Raw genomic sequence first — 21,171 nt, 5'->3', positions numbered from 1 at the left:
CCAGATCAGAGGCTTTTGTTTGAGATGGATAGTTGAACTAAAATTTTCGTAGTGTGAAATACACGTTAGGTAAAAACCATCAAGTGCATCTTTCTGCCTAAAGTAGAGGTTCAGATTTCTGTTAGCTTGGCATAGCACAGTGAATGGAAGCATGCTACCCACCACCAAAACAGGATCAACTAAACCTTTGTGTGTTGTGTCTAGTTATCAAACTTGCCTATGATGTTTCCGGAGCGTTGGCAGGGTTGATGATCTGAAAGCCATTGTGCCGACACAGGACCCAGCTGTTACTGGACAGTAAACAGCTCTGATAAGCTAAGTGCTAATGACACCGCAGTGCGCTGGTTTTCACGTCAACATGTTGAATTTACGAGACACAAAGTGGAAACATATAACTCTGAAGACGACTTTGACGTCTTAAGATAGAAATATGAGTTTCCTTGTTTTTCCAGTGTTTGAGTTAAGCTAAGGCGTCTTTAAACACCAAAAAACAGAAATGGTTCTTCAAGACAATATGTTAGAATTCGTCTACTTTACAGTAGATCTAGTTTTAGTTCATCGTAGCTATGATCCAAGGTATAGCTCTTCATCAAACTAAGTCTTAAGCTTCTAAAGATCCTGGAATAATGTTATAGTTGCTCCAAAGAGAAGGGTGTTTTCGCACGTAAAAGTCTGAACGAAGGTGTGAACCAGGGTTCATGTTTCATTCGATCATGTTAGTTTTGCCTTAATCAGGAGAGGACTTAATATTTTTGTATGTAGATAAACTCGTCATCATCACAATCTAATCTAGCTAATGTGCCTTGCAAGTATCTGCATTTAACAGAAAGCTAAGAAATCTAAAGAGCACCACATACTGCAACAATTCCTCAACACAATGATGTTCAACATGATCACACAGCCCCTCACTTTCCTTAACTCCCTCCTGATGTCAGTGAGGTCTGCTGCTGTCATCCTGTGGAAGCGGTTGAGTTTATATTAAGGTGTCCGAATGCAGGTCTCAGTTACGAAGCTAGAAGTTGTTTGACATCCACACAATGCACATCGATACGATGACCCTGTTGCTGCAGCTCTCCAGCTGAGGAATAGAGTGAGAGAAAGAGTCAATGGCAGCAATCCAAATCCACTTAATGTGGGAAATATCATTCTACTACGGTCGTTTAATCGTGAAAAAAATGATTAAAAGCAAATTCCATTTACCGTTGAGGTTACTAAACATCTTTCACAGACTCAAACAATAAGTGCATTTAAAACAAATTGGCAATGTCATATTACATCACATTTTTTGTCTGAATGTCTGAATACTCTCATTTTATCAGTATATATTTGATTAATTACCGTAAATATTACTTAGAGCTTCCTGCTAAAGTATTTCCACACGATAATACTGGTAACATTGTGTCAATAAACATCTTGAATCTCCACTTGTACAAAACTAACCTTTTCTGTCAGTGACGGTTAAACATGCACCTTCAAACAGCTTGAGGCCAGAGTGGGAGAAAAAAACTTTACAACTGTTTTCTTGTGGAGAACACCGACTTCTCCACAGGCTCTTTTCATCAGATATCATCATCGCTGCTCTGACAACGTTTCCCTCCTTCTAATTAAAGGAGTCTGTTCATATTATATTGATTAATTTCAGATGAAGTCAGGCGCTGGCACTAATCAGGCGATTATCAAAACGCCGCCATCACAATTCACGTTACTTTATCTCTCGTGCTGCAACTTCTTTTTTGTTTGTGCGAACCATATGTCCCAAATTAATAAAGCCAGGCGTTACACTGAACCCTCTTCACTCTGTCACTGCTTGTCACAGTAGAATTGGCCTCAAACTTATTCTTCCTTCCCTCTCTCCTCCTCTTTCTCCCTGTATCTTTCGCTCTCTGTTCTTTCTGTTTTTCGCGCAAGTGTCCCAGTTAAGAAATTGCTTACATCCCACTCAGTCTGGGGCTGGATTGAAATTTCCCATAGGGTATGTACCAATATGCAGAGAGCACACTTCGACAGATGCCATCAGAGAACAAGCATATGAATTACCAGGCAGCCTGCCATCTTTGAGTTCAGACAGAATGGCATTAATACCTGATTACGATCCAAACAACAACACAACAACAACATGAAAGCCGAGGCAACTGGGAGCAGGTAAAGGTTTCATCATTTATATATTAATGGATTTACTAACAAAGGCTCTACTACCCCCTCAAAAGTTAAAATGTCATCGAAGCTGCCAACAATCAAGGGACTTCGGAGAAATAAAGGGGGGGGGGGGGGAAATCAGATGCCGTCAGCAAATCACGTTCCAATAAATTAAATATTCGCCACTGCTGACCATAAGTAATTCAGAAGACATGAATATATTCATGACTACAATTAAAGAAAACATGATCCCTTTAATTTTAAACGGCTGTAAATATTGGCATTACCCAATTAAGTCACGCTGCACTGTAGGAGAAAGTACCTGCAAATGAATCGACACCCAACCTTTATTTTCAGTTTAATTTAAAGTTTGATAAAAAAAATATATCACTGGGAAAAGCACTGCTTCATGTAAAATTATTGTTAAAACATGTACATGCATTAAATTATTGTTACGTTGCATAGATGTAGATTTGTTTCGAACATTTCCATTCAAATAACTTAACTTGAAAATTTAAAATGGAAAAATACAAGTTTATGAATTTTTGATTTTGTATGTGTTTACCTTTTCCAACATTTCTCTTTTTTCATTTGTGATAATTAATAATAAAAATCAGATTTTGGCAGCACCGTATAAATAAATCTACCCCTTACTACTTCATATTAATGTTAAGTATTTGCATATAAGCACAAAGAAATAACATAAGCTCACTTTAATACTTCTACGTATATTCGTTTTTGTATTTCCTGAAAAGCAAATTACAAATATACTTACTGTACATACACAGGATATCACACTTTCCTACCAGAGATTACAGACACACATAAATGTCTCAGTCCATCAAAGTTCTTATTCTACTGAAATTTTATAGAGAGGAGGTTACTTTATCATTTGATGTGTTCAGAGGAGATTTTTCTCTCTCAACAACTATGTTCTCTGTCAGACGTAGACAGGAATAGAACATGAATATCCTAATTGAGTGGTTTTCCCCTTTAAGCAGCTGCTGCGTCGGCTCTTTGTCGGTGGGAAAGACCGAGGATGAGCGGCTCTGATGGCCCTCTTCCTGCTCTTAGTGCACTTCATGATAAAAGGTCCATTTTGGAATCCATAATGGACAGTGATGTAGGAGCACTCGTCTTTCTGGACACTCGACCGTCCTCTCTCCTCACTCGGGCTTTTAGTCATCTCACAGAGCACCGGGCTGTCAGGGACGTGTCGATATTTAAGAGTGTTTTGTTTTCCTACAGTGATAATGTATATCTGGTCATTTAAAGGGACTTCACAGCCTGTTACAGCATCTGAACTTCAGCAGCAGCTAGGGAGCGTGATGCACCTCGACCACCCACACACTGGTTGTTCTGTAAAAGCAACGACCGGCGGCTGATGGTTCGCTCCTGCTTCCCGTCTCGGTCCTCCCCCTCCCATCACAATTAAAAGAAACATGGCACAGCAACATGGACACTTGACTGCCTCGTGCCGTCCTCCTTCCGATCAAACCTCTGCTGCCTCTTGTGTGAGGAAACAGTTGCATGTAATGTATACAAGACATAATGTAAGTGGGCCTGGAAGAGAAGGTAGGAGGGTTTTAAGGAGAAGGGCAGGTTGAAAGGGGGGGGCCGTCGGGCTCCCAGATGCCCCTGTGTGTGTGTCTGTGTGTCTGTGTGTGTGTGTGTGTGTGTGTGTGTGTGTGTGTGTGTGTGTGTGTGTGTGTGTGTGTATGTGTGTGTGTGTGTGCTGCAGTGCCTTGGAGATGACTGTCAGCAGGCGGTGCCTCCAAGAGAGAGGAGAGAGTGGGGAGGGGGGGGTGATGTTTCCAAAGGGGGCCCAGTCTGTTACCAAAGGGAGGTGGAGATTTGCTATCCCACCCAGTCAAAGTGTCTCACTGGTGCTCTGACACACACTCACACACACACATGCAGGGATACACACAACCTCACACACACACACACACACACACACACACTCAGACATACTGCAAACTCTCAACAGGAAACTCTGAGCCATAATGCGAAGGCACCTCAGAGCAGACGGGTGCATTGCTCAAACCAAGTGGGATACCGTGCGGCTTTGATAGTGCGTTAATTACTCATGTGATGTGATACAGATGTCTGGGGGCTTCAGCCGAAAGTTTGCCTGACACTTTCCAAGGGGGCCAGGCAGACATTTTAGAAGCGGTAGGTGAAAACCAAACGTATTTATTATTTATGGACAGATCGGTTTGCGTGCTGTCACAGATCCCAGCAGTGTCATGCTGATGCTAAACTGTGATGCTACTTGAAGGGCTGGCTGCTAAATAGTTCTTTGTGTACTTGGTGACAGCTGGGACTTTGAACAGGAAGAACTCTGGGCTATAAGAGTTTGCCTGCACTGTGACATGATGAAAAGGGGCTTCACTATCCATCTGACAGTTTGAAACTTTATCTGCTCTCCACCGTGGAATGAGCTACTCTGATTTTTGTCCAGAAAGTTTGTTGGTTTTTTTGTGCCTGATAAGAGGCAGTAAAAGGTGAAGTTATGCATAAACTAAGCATTCAGATGGAAAGTCTGTATTTTGTCTTTTTGTATAGTCTGTAATCTTGCGTTGCGTATTTCTTTTTACTTGAAATCGACCCCGCAGCCATGCAAGAAAAAGCGCTTTATTTTCAAACCACATGTTTAAACCTCACTAAATTGGAAACAGAGGGAAAAATGCAGCACTGAGGAAATCAGCCAGTTGTAAACCCAGAGACGGGACTCATGGTCGGAGCAGCACGGGAACACATGAAGCCTACCCTGTGTAGCTGCACCATTATTGAGACAGAGTAGTAACACAAAGAAGTATTGATATCCTCCAGGAGCAGCGGAGAGCGAAGGAGATGCTCTTTGTGCTCTTGCTGATAACTCGTCCTCACTGTCCCACTGTAGCCAGCCCCAGCATCTCCCGTCTGTGCCGCCTTCGTAAAACCTTTATGAAGTCTTGAAGAAGTTTAAAACTTGCTCACAGTGTTGGACAGTACCGCTGTAAAACATGTAATACTCCATTTTGGTTGGATTTAAGTGGAGATGAGATAATTGAGGGATTTCCATCTGTTCTCTGACAAATAACCAGTTTTTCCTCTTGTTCGTTTTGTTTTCTTTCCTCACCAGAGATATACTGGGACTGCATTCCAATCAGTGAAATCAAAGCTCCGACTGTGTTCCACAATGGGCACCGCAGCTCTACATATGTTGGTGCTAATGGCCTGTTTGGCAGCCAGGGGAATGTGCCAGATAAACAGAGCTCAAGCCGAGAAGGACCTGGGCCTCCTCGCCCACTCCACCCGTCAGTCTCGTGGAACCTACAGCACCGTCAGTCCGAGCACGGGCCCGGGGCTTCACCTGCGGGCCCCGGGGGTCGATTCGCAAGCGGCGGGATCTGCCTTTTCCAATGAAACTGTCGTAAAGATGCCGGTAAAACCTCCGATGTGCCTGCAGATGACTTCTCTGAAGGGCTACTTTAAGTACATCAACACCACAATTTCCGTGATAGTGTTTGCAGTCGGCCTGATCGGCAACGCCACCCTGCTGAGGATTATTTACCGCAATAAGTGCATGAGGAATGGGCCCAATGCCCTGATTGCCAGCCTAGCACTGGGGGACCTCATCTACATCTTCATTGATATACCAATCAATGTTTACAAGGTACAGTTTCCACTCCATTTGTGCATGTTTACTTGAAGTTTTACTTACTTTCACAGCCATGCCGCTGAGTGACAGGTCTCTGTGTGTTGATAGAGTGAAAAGCAGCAACAATTGAAGTGAAAGGCAAAGTTAAAGTGGGATATTATAGATGGGGAAATGGGGGCGGGGTGTAAGTGAGTGTGCAAATAGACGGGAAAGTGTAATCAGTCAGACGGCGTTATCTTCGGAGTGTGAGCAGATTAGTGATGAGAGGAGCAGGGATACGGCCGGCGTGAGTAAACAAAGGGATCAGGCTGTAGTCCCACATGCCAGTGGCCTTGTGCTGACCCGAGACATTAGACGCTTATCTGGAAGTTTTATTTTGAGATATAATCTACTGCTCCTCAAGTGTTAAATCATGTGAGTTGTTTTTGGACTCAGTTGTTTATTGGACCCCCCAAGGATCGTAGGAAGCCAATAAGGATGAGTTTGAACAAGGATTCATCCAGCAAGGCCCAACAGAATGCTTGATTTAAAACAAGCCTTATAGCTAAGGCCCCATTATGTTTCTCAGCTACACATTGGGGGTAGTTACAGCTTTCTAACCCTATTTGATACCACACAGAAGCTGAGAAAAGCCTACACCCTAATGAAACCACATTTAAATCCACTAGATCCAGATTTTTTTGGGGATTTTCACCAAATTGCCAACATTCATAAATATCAGTCCCCTGAACATCTCTGATTTTCTAATCAAGATCCATTAATCATTCCCTTGGAAATTGGTGAAAATGTTGAAAAACACCCATCTTGCATTGTAAAAGAAAAGAAAAAAGGGTCCGCCCCATGATTTGGATCTGCACCAAAACATAATGATTTATTGCCTGAACTATAACACAACCTTCCACCAAGTTTCAAGATAATCCATCAGTGGTTTTAATCCTGGTAACAGACAAACAAACAAACGCAGATAAAAATCCAACATCTTTTGCGAAAGGTAATTTTTCAATCCTGTGTTTACGAACAGCTTCAACCACAATCAGAAATTCTTTCGTGTTACTTCACCACAGATTTTTCCTTTTAAATAATAAATGTTATCTAATGATGAAATATTATTCTCAGGGTTCCCGTCTTGTGTTGATTCTCACCAGTAACCAGTGTCACGCTCTGGGCAGTAATCAACCCTGATTGCTAAATACAGTGATCAGTCAACCTGATGTAGTGAGTTCATTATGGGACTCTATTTCACAGCATAACAATGAGAACGCCACCTGGTTAAGATTAAGTGGGGGACTTTGAGGCCACGGTGACTTTGAAGTTCCAGCTGCACATGTGCAAAGAGGAAACAGAAACCTTACTTGGGCAACAGTTTGTGCACAAACAAAGAAAGAGCCACGTCTACAATGCTGCAACCATCCTGAAGCCTCCTGTTCACTTCCTCAGGGCAGCGACTGTGTTTCCAAAAATAATCTGCTACTTATACTCTAAAAACAATGGCGTGGGCTCCTCTTCTGACCTCCTGGGAAACTGGGAAACTGCACGGATAAACATAATAGGGCCAGGAAGCATCGTAAAGTTCTTCCTTTGGGTTCGGCCCAGAGACACTTGATCAACGCAGGTTGTGTCCTTTTGAAGGAAAATTGCCAAGGCCGGCTCTGACGCAAAACAAAAACCTCCACTCGCATGGCCTTGACTTCTTTCACTAAGGAAGTAATATAATGAGAGGCAGTGGAAGTGGCTCTTAGATACTAGTGACAATATGGACTCATTATCATTCAAGTTTAGTTGCAGGTTTTGAGAGCTTTATGTTGGCAGGAAATGGGGAATGTCAGCAGAAGTGGTTCAAAGTTGATGAGCTTCATAGAGTCCATGTCCAACTAAATACTCAATGACGTTAAGATGATGTTGAGAAGTAACTCAGTCCACAGCAACATCAGTTTACATATACAGATCTGATGCTGGTCAACATGAATTCAGTTACACAGAGAGAGATTAATAATCAGAAAGGCTTTAACTTCTTCATTGAAAATCATTTAGGTTGTTTTGATACATCAATTAACCCAACCAGTGTTACTCAGTAGAACACAAAACTCCACCAAGTCCCAACAGTCTCCTTATGAAACCACTTGTACACTCACTAGATCCACATTTTTATTTCCAACATTTATGAATAGTAATAACGAAGAGTAATTAACGAAAATGTTGTAGAATCTCACAGTTTTAAAGAAAGTGAAATAAAAACCCCTGATCTGGATCAACCAGAAATAACCACAAACCAACAAACATACGCCATTGAAAACATAACTTCCTTGACAGAGATAATGATGTGAATGTGAAAGATCAATGATCAAAGTTTTGAACCGAACATTATGTTGTTGTTTATGTTTTTCCTCCAGCTCCTGGCGTCACGTTGGCCATTTGACTACAACGTGGTCGGCCTGGTGCTGTGCAAGATGGTGCCCTTCCTGCAGAAAGCCTCTGTGGGCATCACTGTGCTCAACCTGTGCGCCCTCAGCGTGGACAGGTCAGTGGCCACATCCTGCACACTGCTTCACCATCAGACACAGGAAGAGCTGTAAAGGCTTTTAATACACAAGTTAGTTTCCAGCAAAACTCTTGCTCAGAGAACACTATGATGGGATTTGTACAGATGTTTTTGGTGTTTAAGACAAGATAAGATAAGATAAGATAAGATAGGACAAGACAAGACAAGACAAGACAAGACAAGACAAGACAAGAAAGGACAGGATAAGATAAGATAAGATAATACAAGATGAGCCGAGGTAAAATTAGTTGACGTTGGATGCACATTAGGCATGAAATTGCATGGATAGGAATGAGTATCACATATTTAATCACACCTGTTAAAGTAGTTTTTAAGGATTTCAATAATTCTATATGGCTAACATTATATTAGTTTTCCCATTCTCATTAAGGAGGCAGCTCTCCACTTAGGTTACATGGTTTTTTAGCATGTTTGAGGAAAAAAAGAGATTATTATTTTTTTCTCGGTTACAAAAGCAGATTTGATTACACTAAAGGAGGCAGTCGAGTCAAATCACTGGAAAGAAAATTAAACAAGTCTGATTCAGCCAATGAGCCCTGCCAATTCAATCCAGTCTCAGGAGAGAGAGAGGGAGAGAGAGGGAGAGAGAGAGAGAGAGAGAGAGAGAGAGAGAGAGAGAGAGAGAGAGAGAGAGAGAGAGAGAGAGAGAGAGAGAGAGAGAGACTCGCTTCGGAATGTTATGTCTCTTAAACGTTTTTTGTCTCATATCATTTTGCTGATGAGGTTGTTTCGTACAAAAATAAATTATGAATATCTTATTTCAAGGAAACAACGAAGATCAATAACAATTGTTCATTGTAAAGTTAGTTCTCATGTGTGTGTTGCCTCAGTATCTGTTGCTGCTTTTCTTTTAAGATCTGTTCCTTAATTGTTGAGCGGAAATTTTTTTATGGTCAACATTAAGTGTATGATAGAAAGTGGACGCTCTGCCCGTATGAACTTAATATTAAAAACTCCATCTCGATAGCAAGTATAATGACAAGCAAAAACATTTTTTAATAGTGTCTTAATAGAATTTCCCTGATGAATAAATAATCACGGTGAAGTGCTGAAGTTCAGTGGCATCTCACTTTGTGCACCAGACACAACTTTAGAGATAAGAGGCTCCTTCTTTTATGTTCAGATTGAACCCTGCAGTGATGTAATGACCTCTATAAGAGAGGAGAAGAAGAAGGCTGCAGAGCTGCAGAGCTGCGTTCAAGAGCACACCTTTCCAGGAAATGTGTATACAGCATACATCTCTGCCTGTGAGACTCTTTTGCATATTTTCAACGTTGGAGGAAGAGAAAAAAAGGTGGATACATTACCACTTAGTAAAATATAAATGCCGCCATGTTGTTCGACAGAGAAATTCAAATGTGTCATGAAAAATATATTGTTTTTGCCATAAAATCTTGATGCGGGATTTTACTAAAACATTTCGACAAGTGGTTTCCATTAAAGAAACAAACAGGCAAACAAGTACCGAGTGCACGGGAAACACAAGCCAACACAGACCTCTCTGCCAACACGGGCCAGTCTGTTTGGAGGCTTCACAGAAATATAAATATTAGATATTTAAAATAAACAATTGATCATCTCTCGTCATTAATTCTTAACATTTTGATATGCTTTGCTGACTGAGCAGTTTGCTATGTTCGCTTGTGGGAAATGATGTTTGCTTTGTCAGTCATGAGACACGGAGAAAATTATGGGTTTACTGGTTTGTGTTTAAAGTTGGAGAAGCAAGCTGTAAGCAAGTGAGCTGTTGTGGACTGGTTCTCATTAATAAAGGGTTGTCTTTATTCACGTCATATTAATATCATGTTAATAACATCTATGCTTTAAAATGAAAAATGTAATATTTACTGCATAAACTCAAAAGCCTCCAGTCTTATTCATCTGATCCATCTGACACTTTCACACCTTCCTTGTTTGGTCTGGACCTTCAGGCTTAATAAATCAGGAGTTGGGCCGACAGACCAAAATTCAGTCCGACCACAAGAGCTGATCTCTCCATGGATAAGTTTGTTTGCAGTTTGAAAACGTTTCTTTAGAAGGTTTGAACTTTCGGACCAATTTTGAAACTACCTATAAATAGGGCTTAATAGTGTTTAGTGGGTAATTTTGTCCACACTTTCCAGTAATCCTCACACTGTATTTTATAAACTGAGACACTGAATATTAATTTCTCTGTCTCACAGGTACAGAGCCGTGGCCTCCTGGAGCAGAGTGCAGGGCGTGGGCATCCCTCTGTTCACCGTCCTTGAGATCGTGTCCATCTGGCTGCTGTCGTTCATCCTGGCGATACCCGAGGCTATGGTGTTCAACATGTACACCTTCAACTACAGGAATCAAACCATACACACCTGCATGATGAAACCGACAACAGTTTTTCTGACGGTATGCTCACTCTCTCACTCCTACAGTTTTCTTATACAAGTCATTGTTTTGCCTGTATTCAGACCATGATGTGCTGAACAGTCGCTGAGACAGAACATTACAGGACTAAAGAGATAGGAACCTCAGCTGCATGAGGAGGACTTCAAGTGAAAGTGCATGTTCAGCTGAATATTTCCATCATCTTAAAAGCAAGCGTTGTTTTTTCTGAGTGTTTTAAATTGCAGGCTGGCACGATGATGTGCTATTAATAGAGCCGTATACTTTTAAAGTATCTATATGACAGCAAAATAAATCACCTGTAACATTTTCCTATAAGTGCCATAAATATTTAAAACCAAAAAAAATTGATTATTTCAGGATGTGGCGCTCTGGCCCAAATTCACCTTTCAAGCCCTGAGTTGAGAATTTGACACTAAGAGGATTTTGGAGGGGGGGAGGTCCCCTTTAAGAAATAAACTGGGTCTATTTACTCTCTCTCAGAGTCGGTGGCCTTTTTAACATCCTCCGAGCACATAATTGATAGCAGGCTACGTGCAATTACCCGCCTGAAATCTGAGGCCTGGAGCTGAGCCACATGTGAATATCTATTCCATATGCACTCCGCCGGCCCAGTCTGTCCTAAATGTCTCTGCATTAGATAAACAGGTCTTTAGAAACGTAAGCCTCATAACAGTATCATTTGATTGAATAGAAAAAGTCTATTTATTTTTACTTTTACTTTTCTCACCAGTTTTATTCAGTTTTGTCAGCTTACTTTGAATTTGTGTTTTTGCGTTAGATTTAACCTGTGTAAAAATGTTCAGTCACAATGGGTGGTTTTTAAATTGTGCTGTTTTTAAAGCGTATAGTTACTAAGCAAAGAATTCAAGATGCTTTATCAAACCTACAAAGGCCATTTACAACCAGTCCAGTTTTCAGAACATGTGAAGTATTCACATAGAGTTCAATGGCACTGGAGAACAGGGGTAGTCTGGTAGTGGTTTAGGTCCCGGTCAGGTACAATTACAAAAGCAGATTCTAGGATTATAGCCAAGTCCGATTATTTCAGGTTTACGCCTACTTCCAACATCACATATGATGTCTGCTTTTTACCTAACATCAGTAGCTATGACACCTTTTATAGAGAGTTCCTGCCTCCACAGACAGATGTTATAATAATAATAATAATAATAATAACCTTATTTGTATAGCACTTATCTAAGCAAGGTTACAAAGTGCTTCATAAAAACAAATCAATGGCAAAAATAAGAATGAATTATAATAACATGTATTCAGTTCAGTTAAATTTTAAGGGCCAAGTCATAACATAATAAAGTCAAGACCTTAAAATGTATAGAGAAACCCAACAGTTCCCACAATGAGCAGCACTTTGGCGACTGTGTAGAGAAAACACTCCCTACAAAAGATGTAGGTCCAACAGGAGTCATTTATGGGAAGTTGTCAATTACAGAAAAGGAAGAGAACGTTTTATTGGGTCAGAAGAGGTCTTAAAGTGTGATGCAGGGCAGGTGGAGGAGTTTTATGGAAGGAGAAGAGGATTGGGCATCTCAGAGGATTCTGTGGGGGACATCACTTACAAAGAGCGACCTGCTCACACTGTGATTTGTGTTTTTAATCCAATTTAATGTGATCTACTGTGTCACATGTGCTTGTCCCTGTAGTTCTACAAGGATGCAAAGGACTGGTGGTTGTTTGGCTTCTACTTCTGTGTCCCGCTCGCCTGCACCGCAGTCTTTTACACGCTGATGACGAGCGAGATGCTCAACCACAGGAACGGCAGCCTGCGGATCGCTCTGAGTGAGCACCTCAAACAGGTGGGACCACACAGCTTCTAAAGGGCGATGAAAAGCCAAATAAGCTTTTAACTCTGAGAAACAAAATTGTGTCAAGTCCACAAAAAGGATATTAACAGTTGCGATGTGTAAAATGGATACACACTGGCTAAGTGTGTAATCAATAACCGTTTAACTCTCCATTATGCAAACTTCATTGTATTTGCTCTTTTCATTTCCTCACCAGAGGAGGGAAGTGGCCAAAGCTGTCTTCTGCCTGGTCCTCATCTTTGCCCTCTGCTGGTTCCCACTGCACCTCAGCAGGATCCTAAAGAGGACGGTTTACTCCCAGAATGATAGGTCGCGTTGTGACCTGCTCAGGTGAGTTGCTGGTAACACAGTGCTCTTCAATTCTAATGTACAAGATATGAAACCTGATGTAGAATAAGAACAAGTATAATCAGACATTTTTACATTTTCTTTTCGCAGTTTCCTGTTGGTCCTGGATTACCTTGGTATCAACCTTGCAACCATCAACTCCTGCATAAACCCCATTATCCTCTACTTTGTGAGCAAGAAGTTTAAAAACTGCTTCAAGGTATAGTACTTCCCTTCAACAGAGCGCATGTAAAATAAACACACACACACGACCACACACACATTCTGAATAAGCCTTCAGATTTAGTCTGGCCAGTAAAGAAAACAGAGAACTCGGGCTATGGTCCATGACTCAGAGGTTGTGATGGCATTCCATGCAAAAGCAGCTCTTTGATTTATGTATTCACTTTACTGGCAGAGGTCACACACTGCAAATATCTGTCAAAGGGACCTGAGCTGGAGATAAACCATGTCTCAAGTTTGCACGTTATATGAGTTGTGGGAGGGAGGGTGGGGGGGAGTCAACAGAAAAACCTACAAGTAACAATGTTAATGTATGAGCGAGTGGAATCCATCTTCTCATCGAGCTCCCAACAAGAACGGAAATGAAATATAATGTATTTCCAGAAACTTTTCCTTTAAAATTTAACTTTCTTTTTTTCTCTTCACATGTTCTTGAAGTCATGCTTGTGCTGCTGGTGTTACTCTGACAACCAGCTGAGCAGCATCGGACCCTTGAACGGCACCAGTATCCAGTGTAAGAGCCCCGAGCCCAACAACCTGTACAGCGACCGCAGCATCAGGAAATACAGCAACTGAACCACTCACTCACCTGAGGACTGTTTTCAAGCTTTTCAAAAACCCCCGAAGAAGCTTTTCAAACGCAACCAGTTCAGAAAAAGTATTTTTTCAGTCATCATCCTTCGAACCGCTGACGCAAAGTATGAGCCTGAATGGAGGACAATGAATTTTAATTTCTATGCAACTTTTTGGACGGACGGAGCCACAAAGTACAAGACCTTCACACGGTGGACCTTTGCTTGGTCAGGATTATCCATTATTCTTCAACTTCACATGTTTATTATTGTAACCACGAGGCCAAAGGTCCTCCAACCACAAGGAATAACCATGAACTTTTCTTTAACCTAACCGTGACGTGACCATTCCATAGGCTTGACTGCATATGTATTATTACGACTTTGAAGACGAAGGTCCAGGAGACCTCTGTTTGGGACGAACGACATCCGGCCACCTACGCTTGTTCCGGCTGGAAGACTTGTTGGAAATACGTCTAGTGTCAGAATATGAGCAAAAACAGTTCACTGGCGCAAAATTAGAAAAGGTGCAGGACTGTTTTTGGAGCAGATAAGGTACAACTCTGTATTTTTATAGCACAGGTCAAGCAAATGATAAATATGGAGTACTGCGTTATGACAGGTCTGATATCACCATTCACCAAAAATGGACAGGAATGACCTTTTTAATAGCACTGTGAATTTGACTATACAACAATAGGCTAATGTGCATGTATAAGCCATGGAATATATAAATACATATGTATAGTGTCCACTTTTATAAAGTGTTATATTGCAGTAATGATAAGTATTTTATCCAGACAATGATGTAATAACAGAGGCAGATGAGTTTTCATGGTGGTGGTAAAGACTCCGAATGTTATAGTCTGACATTTTGGCAACATGATTATTTGCTTTCTTGCAAAGAGTTAGAATCGACTTTCATGTCTGTGTGTTGGATATTAAGTTACATCAGCTAGTTAGCTTAGCATAAAGACTGATAGAAGGGGGAAACTGTTAGCCAAACAACATTTGTTTAAGTCAATGTATCTCCTTTATTTGATCCATACAAAAAACTTTGTACTTGTACAGAGGGGCAACAAAATACATTTACATTAAAAGGTTCAATGTGTAAGATTTAGTTTGAAAGGGATCTATTGACAGAAATTTTATATAAAATAATCCTAGTGATGTTTTCTCGAGTGTGTTTCATCTAAATTGGGGACGGTGAGGTGAAGGGGATTCAGCTGCAACATGCAACTTCCCCACTAGATGTCACTAAATTCTACACACTGAACCTTTAAGTAACTATTAATGTAATCACTTAGTAATTATCTACAGCTTTATGTAAACCTAACCCAATCACTATTCGTGGGGATTATGTCTGTATCTTGGACGACAGCAGCTATTTCCCAGCCGAACTAAGCTAAGCTAACTTGTTGCTAGCTGTAGCAATGTATTTAACTTGCAGAAATGAGAGCGATGTCAATCTCCTCCACTCGTTTAAGAAAGTACGTACAGGAAATTATAAGTGTTCTTTGTGTGGCAATCGTGTTCAACTATACTGCCTAATACTGTTTGATATGTGAATACATGTAAACCTGTGTGTGTTTGAACATGTGTGTGTGTGTGTGTGTGTTCCACTTTTGCCCACTTGTGTACATAAGACCAAGTGATATCTGTACCGTGTTATTTTACCACTATCCATCAACATATACATACGTAACACATACATTACCCTGTGGAAGATGGAACTCATATGTGTTTGTTGCCTTTGATTTAACATGTAAACAACGTGTTAGTGCTGCTGCTTGTACCAATAAATCCATTTTCCATCTCCAATGTGAACAAAGAGGTTCTTTTTACCTTCGCCCACAAGCGTCGCTCTATCCGTAAAAGCCACTGGGGCCCCCTCTCTGTTTTTCATCTGCGTCTTTGAGAAAAAGGCGTCTGGGAGTGATTTGACGCTCACTGTGACCTGCTTGGCAACTGAGCCCTCAGGGTTGCGAATGTCAGCGGAGAGGATGTGACCAGCTCGATCGGTGGGAATCTGATCCAAACTCACTTCGCATCTGTGCTACCAAAAGAGCATCGAGGAAAAGAGTTTGACCATTACTTAACTCCGTTTTTAGTCTCAGCTTTGATGTGACGGGATTGTTTGTGCATGTTTTTGTTTACATAGGATGTCATAATGGTCGTTAAAGTGAGCGATTGCTGAACATTTTGTAGTTTTAACGGCAGTGGCACTTTATTCAATGCGACACAAACACATTTTAACTTTCTTTAATGGAACAAGCATTTATTTTACACTTTTTTTGCATCGGCTAACTCAAAAAGAGACAATTACCAGCACCGTGTATTTCCATTCACAAAGCTGAGAATCACCCAAGACCAACAGCACATTGTAGAAACCCACGTCTTTATCTGACTAAAGCCTGTTATTTGTTTCAGCTGGTTGGTGATAAATCTCAGCCAGGTCATAAACTTCATGAAACTGTTTCATATTCCTCAAATGAAATCACTGATTGGGTCAAAACATGGGTTGATAAAACACAACATTTCACAGTTTAATGACACGGAGGATTGGAAATGAAGCAAAACATGTTATAACATTCAGATGAAACAGAATGGGAAAACATCCATGTGTTTCTGGGACGTGAACAACCCGATTGTGCGAGAGGAAGTGAGGAAGAGTGAGACACTGCGGTTGTATTTCTGTGGAATTTGGTGGGAACCTTTTCTTCTTGCCAGCAGTGAATTGAATAAAGCTTGAAAACAAATAAGAGGCTCTCGTGGCTCCGAAGTGCTCCTCAGTGCGGAGCCCACTCAGATTTGTTTATTGATTCTCCAAGTATGTTAAAATCCAAGTGTCCGAGGCAAAGACAATGGAGGCTGCGTCACAAGATTTCCTGCTCAAATACTCACGTTTAGAAATTAAAGAAAAGTCTTGAATTTCAAAGTCTTTCTCCTGCCAGTCATTGTCATGCTATTCTATTTAATGTGGAATTTGTGTTACAACATTCATTCAATTCCAAGAGACAAAAATAAATAAATAACAACTAACAAGTTCCGTTTAAACCACTCTGTTCACATGAGACAAATAAATATAATAAATCCAATATTAGCTTTCCTGCCCAAGCATTAGATGGTGAAATAAACTCACTTATTTGTGAGTGATAAGTCGCTTACACCCTCAGACTTTTGCAAAAACATACAGGTATGCTGAATAATAAATATATTTATACCAATTTAATTATAGGAATTGCAAAAGATAATCTGATGCACACAGTAGAGAGTGGATGAGGGAGGGTAAGCACAAAAAGCCACAATAGCTGAAAAGCTACAGGGCTGCGTGAGAAGAGCAGATCTGAGTTGGCTGCTTTTCTGGCCTTGACACATGGTGCACATGAGGCCGTCAGCTCCAGCCTCTGCAGACAGGAAACACAGAGCAGCAGACAAGCTGACGGGCTTTCATAATGTAGTGCATGTTATTAAATTCATAATTTACTTCATCAAATTAACAATCAGGCCAGATAAGGTATAAGTTTACAGCCCCTGCTCAGCAGCTCAGCTCCCTAGTGTGACTAAATGAAATGCTTTTGTTATGACATATAATTGACGAGGTGGATTTTATTCAATATTCTTGATATTGTCAACAGATACAAACACTGATATAAATCATAAAACAGGTCCCAAATAGTTTTGTCCCAAAGAGTTATTCCTCAACTCAGCTCGGTATTGGTAGATTTAAAAAATGTAAGTCAAACTGGATCAAATGCTCTGTTTGTTTGGGCCTATTTTCAGCCACAGATTTGAGGCGCCATATTTTATATTATTTATTTTTACATGTATATATTACATGGAATCAATTCAAAATATAGTTGTTATCATGCCTGTAGTGCAACATGGTAGGAAAATAATTTGTCACTCAATTGAGACACTGACTCATGTGTTTTATATGAAGGTTTCAGTTGTATTAAGCTTTAGATAAGCAGCTAATACTGTGGTTTATTGATAGTAAAAAATCTAGAATATTACCAGCCTGATCCTTTAAAGAGGCTCAGAGGGACATGTTGTAAAACTACGACTCCTATTTTCACTGTCGATGCTGTTTGACTTTGAGCTTCTTCAACCCCATCTCCACTCGCGGTGTTGTTCAGGAGCAGATGAGCTGAAGTGAACAGCCCTCAGTGAGTCTGAACATTTCCTGACACACAAGCCTATGGCAGACGTATTAAGATAAATAAGTCATTGTTGAACAATGGCACACTTGTGTATTACCCTGACAGAGGAGGTGCACTTTGGCTGATACATTATATCTCGGGAATCAGACTCGATGTCTCTTCTTTTCTTGTGCATTGATTATTATTGTTCCTCCGGCCGATCCATTCTGCTCATCTTTTCCTGCAAGCACATACGGTACGAGCTGCTTCACCCGACGGTTGTGGGCGGTGATTTAGCAGAAGCGATGGACGCCACATCCTTTATTCTAAAATGTGTTTTGGCTCTGATCAAACACAGCATATGTTTATCTACCCTGCCTTAACATGGTTGTACCCTGTATGCCACTTTGCATGGCAGCCCCTCCAAGCTATCCACCATGACACTCGCTTGCATGACTTGTGGCAAAGACCATTTCTAATTCATAAAAGCCAAAAGGATCCATTCAAAATTCATGAACAATCTGTCCTGCAACAACCGGTGATTCCTGTGACTGTGGGGCAGTGGAGACATGGTGCAATAGAAAGGAAAGTTCTGCCTCCCGTCATTTCGCAGGGAGACACACAGACAAACTCGTGCGTGATTCTTTTCAGTTCAATTGTTAATTTATATGAAAGAAAATAAAGCGCACGCCTGGGATACCAGCGCAAAATTGAAATTAGTGAACGGTGGGTCATTGTAAGAGTATGATGATTATTTCAGTTTGAGGATCAGTAACAATCCAGCTCTGGACCTTATAATTGATAGATTTTCAAATGTAAAACATGATCAAGACTTCTAGACATCGCTGTTGAGGTTAAATGTGAACAGGGCAGCAGAATCACGAAATGTATTTCTGAATTAGTGTCTCGTAGTTCAGTCTTAACAGAGACAGGTAAATGTAAATATAGATATATATCTTTTGAATGAAAAAAACTAAAGTGGCATTCAGTAGAACACAACCTCCGCCAATGCCCAACAGTCCCCTTAAATTCAATCAAGAGGCACCAAATTGCACACACTCATAGTTATAATAAGTGCCCTTAATATATAAGATTTGCCATCAATAGCCATGAATTACTACCTGGGGATATTTGTGAAAAAAAAGGCGAAGAAAAAGTGACAAAAAATGTATCTTTGATCTGTCCCTTTATCCGGATCAACATCAACATGTAATGGGGTTTTGGGTAATCTTGCTAACAAATAAACACATGGAAACAAAGGGTGACAACCTCTGGATGATATCAATAAAGACTCATTGAAAAGTCCAACATTGCATTTTCCTTACAAAAGTTTTCAGACAGTGAGAGATTCCTCGATTTGTTCGCAAATAGCAAAACGCCCTAAAAATTTGGCCCTTTTTCACAGTGTGCATTTTCATTGCTGTAAAAGCATTCGATTTCATTAGACAGTGAGTCAGCACACACAACAGCCGTCATCAGAGTACACATGTGCCTGTTCTGATGAAAAGTTGGCCGTGAGAAAACTCTGCACGAGGTCTGAGACAGTTTAAGAAACAACCTCCTCCTGTCGTTTTTCCACCCACTGTCTGCTACTACAACTGATGTTTGGATTGGTTTCACAGTAATTGTTAATTTACATTGCCATCTGGTGGCGAAAGCACGGCCTCTGTGGCGTGCATTTATTGTGATCAATAAGAATTAATTTTTTTTAATTGAAAAACAGACAAATACACAGACAATCACCCCCCCTCTCCCCACCCTAGGACCCTTCTTGCACCAAACACCACCCCCCACCCCCCTTACCTACAAACAACAAGAACTGTTATTGAAGGTTTTCAATGCTAACATACACCTGTCATTTCAACTTTTTACTGTAAATGCTTTCATCATTCTACAACTGCTGTTATTTACCCTGTCTTGTGGTTGTACATTACAGTACTTACCATGAAGTATTTTTGCACTCTCAATCTATTTTTGCACTATTCTAGTTTGCACTACTCTCAACCTACCCACCATGTGCCTTATAAATGCATGTTTTGAGTATTTACTATGTTGCGTACTCATTTGTTCTGTCTACTTATATGTTTACACCGGGGATCAGGGAGAAGCGGTGTTTCATTGTCAATTGACCTTGACATCAAGTGTAATGTTGTAAACACATGGTATTTGTACATATAGAACACTAACATATGTGGACAATATGAGGAAAATATGCATATCAGTATAAATATACAAAGACAAAAACATAAAAGCTGCATGTGTAAAGCAGTTTCAGGGGAAAAGAGTTGAAGTTATTAGGCCCCGAGCACTGACAGGCACTGACAGACACTGAGGCCCTATTGAAATTGTAAGGATTTTTTCTTTTTTTTTTTTAGGCAAATGAATTGGCTTTTTGAGGACAAGACGGAGATACAAACTAACTCAAAGATCGATTTTTCGTCACACGGTGTGACCTTGGCGTGGCGTCAAAGTTTGATTACACGCCATTAAAAACACCAGGTTCTGTATCTCGGACATACATGGACCTTGAATCCTTTGATGCTGAGCCGTAAACAAACAACTCCGATCCTGCAGTGACAGTGTCAGTGGTCATAGATTAAAGGAATCTTTATGTCTTGTAAAGGTGACGTCTCTCTCTCTCAGAATTGGGACATTTCCTCAAACTGTGTAAACATTGAGGTACGGCGTAAGTTCATCCTTCGCCAAAGGAGACGAAGTTGTCATAACTCCACTGTGCATTGTCCTATCAGCACCAAACATCTGTCTCATGATCAGAGTTCAAGCCTGAACAGCTATATGTGTCAATATTTCCTCAGTCATTATTTATTTTTTTCGGGCAAAAGGCAAAACGCGTGCAACGCTTCAAAATGAATGTGCTCGGGCCCACTCAGTGCCGCTTTGCAGTCCTAGAAATTTTAGAAATTGTATTTTATGAGATGATTATTCATATATGAAGAAAGGGTGATATTAAATAAATTTGTACTTCTCCTCACTCTTTTTTTCGAATAACTCGATAACTAGAATAATCAAACTTGTGTTTGATTATTTTTTTGATTATTATTTTTTTCCTCATCCCTGTTTGTAAATAGTATTTTTTTCTCCCACTTGTTTGTGTAATTTCTCTTTGTGTTCAACAGGACAGGAAGTGGAAACTTTAAGACCGCAGCTGTCAGCTAGAGGAAGAGAGGTATGTATGCATGACGCATGGTTGCAGACATGGTTTTGAAAATGTAAGTTCTGTATAGTTATGTATACATATATCCACATAGACACATATATAAACATACTGGACACCCAGGGGCTTCATTTGAACTGATTTGCATTTTTACAATGGAAACTA

General features: G+C 40.5%; 1 protein-coding gene across 2 annotated transcripts; it reads left to right on the top strand.

Moving 5' to 3' along the window:
- The first annotated feature begins 4,092 nt into the window (after positions 1-4,092).
- Positions 4,093-15,510, top strand: ednraa (endothelin receptor type Aa). Of its 2 annotated transcripts, none has more exons than XM_061089364.1 (8): positions 4,093-4,311; positions 5,264-5,797; positions 8,173-8,300; positions 10,526-10,724; positions 12,386-12,538; positions 12,744-12,877; positions 12,986-13,094; positions 13,556-15,510. In XM_061089364.1, exons 2-8 carry the CDS (start codon positions 5,321-5,323, stop codon positions 13,691-13,693), a joined length of 1,338 nt encoding a protein of 445 aa, XP_060945347.1. In that variant the 5' UTR covers positions 4,093-4,311; positions 5,264-5,320; the 3' UTR covers positions 13,694-15,510. The 2 variants fall into 2 exon arrangements, with proteins under 2 accessions (XP_060945347.1, XP_060945353.1); XM_061089370.1 differs by lacking the exon at positions 4,093-4,311 and adding an exon at positions 5,120-5,146.
- Positions 15,511-21,171: the final 5,661 nt, after the last annotated feature.

Source organism: Limanda limanda, chromosome 2, assembly GCF_963576545.1.
Source record: "Limanda limanda chromosome 2, fLimLim1.1, whole genome shotgun sequence".
NCBI classification, from domain to species: Eukaryota; Metazoa; Chordata; class Actinopteri; order Pleuronectiformes; family Pleuronectidae; genus Limanda; species Limanda limanda.
This window is presented reverse-complemented; position numbering and strand designations above follow the sequence as displayed.

Bases quoted from the DNA above. Each gene is read 5' to 3' on its own strand.
- ednraa (XM_061089364.1), top strand. From the start codon at position 5,321: ATGGGCACCGCAGCTCTACATATGTTGGTGCTAATGGCCTGTTTGGCA. The intron at 8,301-10,525 runs GTCAGTGGCCAC...TCTGTCTCACAG, and splicing joins TGCGCCCTCAGCGTGGACAG to GTACAGAGCCGTGGCCTCCT. The intron at 13,095-13,555 runs GTATAGTACTTC...ATGTTCTTGAAG, and splicing joins AGTTTAAAAACTGCTTCAAG to TCATGCTTGTGCTGCTGGTG.